The 7,694-nt window shown below is 36.2% G+C and overlaps 1 protein-coding gene across 1 annotated transcript in view; it reads right to left on the bottom strand.

The window, feature by feature from the left end:
* Positions 1 to 2,246: 2,246 nt before the first annotated feature.
* LOC102295992 (complement C3) overlaps positions 2,247 to 7,694 on the bottom strand; it is a gene marked incomplete in the record, with an annotated part of 28,967 nt that continues 23,519 nt past the window's right edge. Inside the window, 5 exon segments of the mRNA XM_042224531.1 lie at positions 2,247 to 2,758; positions 4,963 to 5,107; positions 5,354 to 5,437; positions 5,513 to 5,605; positions 7,482 to 7,574. Coding sequence (XP_042080465.1) covers positions 2,614 to 2,758; positions 4,963 to 5,107; positions 5,354 to 5,437; positions 5,513 to 5,605; positions 7,482 to 7,574 — 560 coding nt within the window.

Genomic DNA, 7,694 nt, shown 5'->3' with positions numbered 1-7,694 from the left:
AGGTGCTGAGCTGTAAGAGTGGGGAAATGTTCTTTGTTTCGTACTTTGTATATAAGGAGCGAATGCCACTTCTATTTTCAACATCTGACCTGACTGTTTCCTCTCCTGCTGCAGTGTGATATAAATTTCACTTCATAAAGTGTTTGCATTTTATTTAAAAAGTTCCACGACATCCCTCACAGAGAAAAATCTGCTCTTCGCTTGCTATGGACTGTGTTGTACCAACAGTTCAATGAGAACTGTTTAGACTGACAGAGGGTGACAAGAGCCCCCATGGGGAGGGGCACAAACACCATCAGGTTCACAGGAAGCTGAACACTGATGATTAGACAGATGAATGCAGGCAGACCTTTTTTTTTGCTGAAGCAAGCCTTGCTGGAACAGGTCATTTTTGTCCATCCAAACTTCAGCGAGTCCTTTCTACTCTCAGTAGATGGATCAAGTAATGGTCTTGGTGCTGTGCTATCACAAGTCCACGTTGGTTGATCTAATGTAAGACCAATTGGATTTGTGAGCAAGTACCTCACCTATGTGGAGTTCAAGTACCCAGCACACCGGTTGGAATTTTCTACTTTGAAGTGGGCTGTTTGATAAGTTTCACTACTGGCTAAGAGGCCACCAGTTCACTTTTGTGGACACACAAAAATCCTTTGGATCCACATGTTCAGATTGATTCTAGGATATGTCCCCATGGCTCATTTGCTGCCCCAGTTTTCTCACACTGTGCTGGTACCTGGGTGCAATGGTTTCGAGGTGCTTCCTCATGATTTGCTGGTGGAGAGTGAGCAAAACTGTAGTGCAGGGGTGTCAAACTCAAATACACAGTGGGCCAAAATTCAAAACTGGAACAAAGTCGCGGGCTAACATTAATATTTATTGAAAAAAAATCTTCCTCTAGATATAAGAATTAATCTTTTGTTATGGACTCAAACAAGTTTTGCTGAAAAACTGAATATGGAACAAGCAAAGCTTAATACTAAACAATATTAGCTGTATAATACCAGTAGGCCAAATTTGGCCCGCGGGCCAGAGTTTGACACCTATGCTGTAGTGTTTTTAGTCGGGTGATCTTTTTTTTTTGCATAGAAACTGTCAACCATCAAGGAGATAACATCTTAAGGACCCAGTTGAAACACTCAAGCTGCTTAGGTGTTCAATTAATTCAAACAAGTTCCTGATTGCTGAGTTGTTGATCATGGCAGGTGTCCATAAACCCTTTACCATTTTATAGGCAATAGCTCTTGTGAAAGAATGAACTGGACATTAGGGAACATAATTTGTGCTCTGCCTCCTAGGGTGAAGCACCAATGACCTGAGGCAACCTGATCATGCCAGTGATTTTTTTCAACTTTGCTTTACACTGCCACCCAGAGGGAGTCTAGTGTATCCTTGCTGTTCAGCTCGATCGGACCTGACGGGAGAGACTTTGTTGCCAATGTCTCTGTTGCGTCTGTGGAGTGCAGGAATAAAGTTTGGGTGTCTGCCCTGCTGTCCACAGCCTCGACACCCTCAAGTCATGCTAGCTTTCAGAATCCTCTAAGCTCTGGCTGAAAAGGAGGTGTTGCAGCAGTCTTCGACTCTGGCTTATTAATTAACCAAAGACCCAAACAGAGTTTGAATTAATTTGAAAGCCTGTACCTTAGCCTTGTACACCCTAACTGGAAAATTCAAAAACCAGCTTTATTTGTTGTTACATATTGTCCACCTGGTCCTTACTCAAATTTTCTATCTGATTTCTTAGAAAGTTTATTGCTGAACTCAGATAAAATAATTATTGTTGATGATTTTCACATCCATGTAGATACTGAGAATGACAGCCTTAGCACAGCATTTAATTTGCTCTTGGACTCAACTGACTTTTATCAAAATGTTTAAAATCAAGTTTGAAAAGCTCAAATATCTTGCTTTTCACCACTCATTGAACAAAATAGGAACAACCCTAATTTTCTCTTAGTCAAATTGCTGTTGAGCAAAGTATTCCTTTAACCTTAAGTAGTAATGACTTCACAAATGTCTTCAAAAATAAAATTTCAATCATTACAGAAAAAAATATTAATAACCATTTCAAAGACATATCATTATAATGTGATGATCCTATTCCTGATGTAATAAAAACAGACAATGTTTTGAATGTGTTATTTTGTAAGGGTAGGTGCACAACTCATTGCAAGAATGCAAGATCTGCATGAATATGGACTGTGTAAAATCAATAGGTAGCACATTGTTAACTCAAACAACAAACATCATTTCATATCAAGCTTATGTTTATTAACTACTTGAGAGAAAATAAAGAAGCAAAATTCAGTATTGTTAACAAAGGTAGCATGTGCTAGTAGAACTACTTATTACACTAGCATCTAAAGAGCTGAAGATGATATTATTAGGTAAGGTTTGTCTTTTCAGTTTATCGTGTTTATTGCATTGCTTTATCCCATGAAAGACTTTAATCCATACTGACCTGTATTTAACTTAAAAATTCTACTTTCAGTTAGCACACATATGGATATTTTAATTAACAGTTCTGTTGCAATATTACGACTTTTGCATCCCATATCAGAATTGTAAATTTTGTAAATTCAAAACAAAAAGTAGAATTCTATGTAGTTCTCAGGTTCACTTCCTTGGACATCCATGGAGTTTGTATACCTGGACCAGGTCCTCTATTCCCACACAGGTAGAACGATATTCACTAGTCTGGCACTCGGCAGTTGTGGGCCAGTACTCAATCCAGGTTCTCTCACCAAGCACATACTGGTATCTGAGCAAAGAAAAGTGAGAGGAAAAAACCAAAAACATTGGGTCTTCACACAGGCAAGTTTAAAAAGTCAGAAATATCATATGTATTGTAACACTATGAGCAGCAACATGATAACATTTGATTGAACCTTAAATCTACCTTGCTTGTTTGTTTGGGATTTATTTCATACAATTGGTGCAAATTGGCTTTAGTTTAATTCAGTTTGGTGGGCAAAGAACCAGGGAGCGGCGTGGCGAACAAGAAGCGGGACCCTGGTTACAAAGAAAAACTCAGAGCCTTCAGAGGAGAGCGCCTTCATCCTCAGGAAATTGAGGTTTACCCACTCTGTTTTCAATACTTGAGACTATTATATTCGGTTTATGGTGCAAAATAAATAAATAAGTAGGTTTTCTCAGAGGTAGTTTCTATGGTGAGACCTTAGCCATCAAGGACCTCCTTCAAAGACTGATGAAGATGCTGCCTTTGGAGGTGAAGCAGGGTCCATCTCAGAGACCTTTACCTTGGAAGTTAGGACCTCAGTTTGATTTTTGGTCCTCTTTGATGTTATCTTTTTTATGTGTTCTATGCTCAGTGTTTACAAGGGTGAGCGGGGAGCCCATCAAACTGTGTATAATAACTACAGGGGCTGCAACTTAAATGAGTAGCAGGTTAACGAAACTGGTGTCAATCAACATCAGTGGTGATGTGAAATAGGTCCCTGTACCATTTCAGATCATAATTCTGTTTATGATGACATCTGCCTGAACAGGAAAAATAGATCTACCTTATGGAGGTTGAACACAAACATTCTAAATTACCCATATGCTAAAGAGAGTTTGAAAAAAGAAATAGAGATTTAATTAGATCATAACGAGAATGAGGAGGTGTCACAGGGAATATTATGTTGCACACTGAAGGCACTGATTAGAGGCGAAATAAACAGTATATCCTCCTACCTGAAAAAATCAAGTAGGGAAAATTTTCACTTGGAAGAGAAATTGTTAGATCTGCAACATCTACATTCTGTGATGCTGAATGCTGATATTAAACCTGATATAATAAGATTTAAAAATGAAACAGATGACATATATGCAATGGACATAAGAAAAAAAAATCTTTCTATAATAACCTTTTGTATCATATTTGATACAAGAGTTTTGGAGACCTCGATCTCATAAACATGATTAATACTTGCCATAATTTCAAAATGTTACGGACCAAACTCTCTCTCTCTTTTTTTTTTAAATCTAAAATTAACATTGTTGTTAACAAAAAGTTGCCAAAAACACCCAATGTATAAATGCAATACATAAAAATATAATAATAAAAATAATATATACTTTATTGATCCACATGGGGAAATTCCCCTCTGCATTTAACCCATTCACTCAGTGAAGCAGTGGGCAGCCATTTGGCACCCAGGGACCAGTGTGTAGGGATGGTACCGGGCTCAGGGGTACCTCAAGGTAGCCGTTCAGTTTTCCTTTAACCTTTGAAACCATATTTCTGGGCAACATACCAGTGAATAAACTGAATTCTAATGATAGAAACCTTTGTATATATGCACAAGTATAAAAGAGACCTATACAACTGTCTTTCTTTCTCATAGTGCAGAGGGATACCTTCTACAGAATATAGTCTAAGTCAGGGGTGTCTAACTCCAGCCCTCAATGGCTGGTGTCCTGCAGGTTTTAGATATAACCCTGGGTCAACACACCTGAATAAAATGAAAAGTTCATTGCCAGGCATCCGAAGAATTTCAAGACATGTTGAGGAGATAATTTAGCCATTTAAGTCAGCTGTGTTGGATCAAGGACACATTTAAAACCTGCAGGACACCAGCCCTTGAGGCCTGGAGTTGGACACCCCTGGTCTAAGTGGACAGAATATGTTGAGCCTGTGAGGTGTGATTTTCTATGAACCGTGCCACTTTTAATGCTCCTGGACTGATTCAAATACTCATGCTAATATTGTGATGGTAACTTGGCTACCTGCTACCCCTCACCCAAGTTCCAACAGGTTTTTGTTTGTTTTGTTTTTTATTTGTTTTTTTTCTCTGTTCTTAAAACTAAAAGTTAAAAAATGTGAAAGCAAAAGCAATATAGAAAGTCATACTACTGCTATTGTCTAATGTGCTTTCTCAATACAAGAGTTTTCTTTTTTTTTTTTTAAAAAAAAGAAGAAATGCACAAGATCCACACACATGCACATATATAAAAACTCACATTCTTTTTTCATCATCTTTGTAAATGTCTTTGGATGTGCCCATGATAAGGTAGGTTTTACTTGCTGTTAGACCCTGAGCCTCTCTGCAGTGCTGAGAGCTAATGAATATGCGTGGTTGACCTTCTGGACCAACATCGGTATTTCCTGCAGTTAGAAGACAAAGTAGAAGAAAAAAAGATTTTTTCCTGAAATTTCTTTTTTACTAGAGGAAATGCAATCTGACTGAGACAGAGGTGCTTTCCGACTATCATATATATATATAATATATATATATATATATGGTGATGGTATATATATATATATGATGTAGATATGGAATAAATTTATGTCTACTACTGAACCGCAGAGCTTAATAGAAAGTCATTAAAGAAAAAGGAAATTAACACCCACCTTCCTTGATGACTTCAAGAATTTGTACTCTGTAAAAGTCAGTGGACCAATAGGGTTCCAACTCTTCCACTCTCACTTTGTAAACTGAGAAGAAGCAAGTTGTAGATCGTTAAACCATTTGCTTGTTTTCTCACTTTTTCATTAACAAATATCTCTTACCAAAATCTATACTGCCATCCTTTGCAACTTCACAGGCCTTTGCAATGCGATCTTCATTGCCGACTTCATTCTTTCTCTGAAAACTGCAATTCTCTGGAAATACAGCATTGGTCCAAAGTAAATTCACAAGCGATGACTCGAATGACTGAGCAGATGTGAATGTGTTCAGCTGTTCATATTATTCCTAGATGTTGATTTTCTTTCAACACTGTAATTGTGTAAGATGAGTGTTGTAAAAGGCACCAACAAATTGTATCATTAATATTATCATTATCATTAATATCATTATTGTTGTTATTAATATCATTATTATTGTTTTTGTTGTCGTTAAAAGTTATAAAATATAAAAGTTATAACTTTTTCTGTATTTTGTTTCATTGTTCACTCATTTGTTTATGACTCGTTATTTATTCAGAAGTTACTGTGACATATGTAGAAGAATTGGACATTTAATGATCATAAATTCACAAAAAAAAAAAAAAAAAAAAAGCTAAATCCATGATTGCTTTGATTCTTTTTTTAAAAAAAGAAGGAAAAAAAAATCATCACTTCTAATCATCTCTGACGGGTTAAATATTTCTTATCATTCTAATGTGATACATGTAGCCCATTCTTATTGTCTACATGCAATGGACACCACTATTTTGTTAGACAGTTCCCTGAAGTTCTGGACATTTACATCTTGTTGCCACCTCTGATCAAATGGATACCGAAGAAATTTAAGCTTTCACAGATTAAGCCAAATTGGAAAACTAATTTCTGTTTAAAAAAAAAAAAAAAAAAACCCTCTGTAACTGATTCATGGTTTTCTTCAATTTTTGATTACTGCAGAATATTTTAAGGGTTATCGCTATAAAAAGCCAGGCCAGGCAAAACGCCTTTCATGTGTTTCTGTGTTTTATCCTCAGTTACTTTGACACAAAGGCATCTGCTGTGATGCTTACACCTCTGTTGAAGTCCCACAAGTGTCAACTTTGTTTTTATACATTGATATAAAAATATGGATATGTACTGATAAATGATTAGAAGTATAATATTTCTGACTGAAAGAGTCACAATGGAATGGAATCAAATCGAATCAGGGATCAAACCAAATTGGGACCTAGTGAATCTGAATCGAATCAGTTATAAAAATTAGTGAGGATACCCAGCCCCACTGTTCAAGCATTTTTAAAGAATTTTGCTGAATTAGAACAGATAGTGTAGCCTCGCACAATTCGGAATTCATCCTAATAGTTATATAATCACGTATCAATAAATATTAGTGACCATAATCCACTGCCAGCCATACATGCTAATGCCATAACATTGGGTTAATGATTGAGAGATGATCTGGAATGCTTCTAATTATGAGCTTGGTTTCATCTTTCCAATGTTTTTTTTTTTTTTCAGAACTGTCCAGGCTGTTTTAGAGCTTTTCTGTCAAAGTCTAATTTGAGTGTAACCAGAGGTTTTCATACGTTTTTACTCAGAGGGATCTCTTGATAGTAGACTAGACAATGATATGAGTGCCATAATGTGAAGAAGTTTTTCTTAACCGTGGAAAAAATCCACTTGTCTAATTACTTTTGAGCCTCTTAAAATGGGGATAAGATATAAAAATGTCTTTAATTCTTAAACAATGCAAAAGTTGTTATGCAAGCATGCTACTTTCTAAATATATGAGTATTCAAAGCTCTGATTACGATAAAATATTGTATAGTTTATAAGCAAAGGAGGATGTGAGACTGTATGGTTGTCCACATGCCCTCCAATTTGTTGTGATTGACAAAAAATTAAAAGAAATGAGTAGCTACTATTCTGTTGTCTGCAGCATGTGATGCTCTGCTACACACAAACCATCAATAAAGGTCGCATCTTTCAAGGTAAGTGTTAATGTCTTTTGTCACTGACTGTTTCTTTAAGTTCCAAATAGAATAAATTCAAACGGAATAAATATATAAGTAGATAGTGTGGTAATGTTCTTTACCTTCTGCACATACACATTCCTTTCTTCCTCTACACAGACTTAATAGTTCTGCATTTTTCCTTTCAGGGTGATAGAATTTCACACAAGGTTTCTCTGCAAGAAAAGAAGATGTTGAAAAATACTTTGTTTTCACTCATGGGATGTCACACCAGCCAATATATATCTATATATCTATAACTATATATGTGTGTGTGTGTGTGTGTGTGTGTGTGT

Source organism: Haplochromis burtoni, unplaced genomic scaffold (assembly GCF_018398535.1).
Source record: "Haplochromis burtoni strain Fernald_Lab_line unplaced genomic scaffold, NCSU_Asbu1 Contig_140, whole genome shotgun sequence".
Lineage (NCBI taxonomy): Eukaryota > Metazoa > Chordata > Actinopteri > Cichliformes > Cichlidae > Haplochromis > Haplochromis burtoni.
This window is presented reverse-complemented; position numbering and strand designations above follow the sequence as displayed.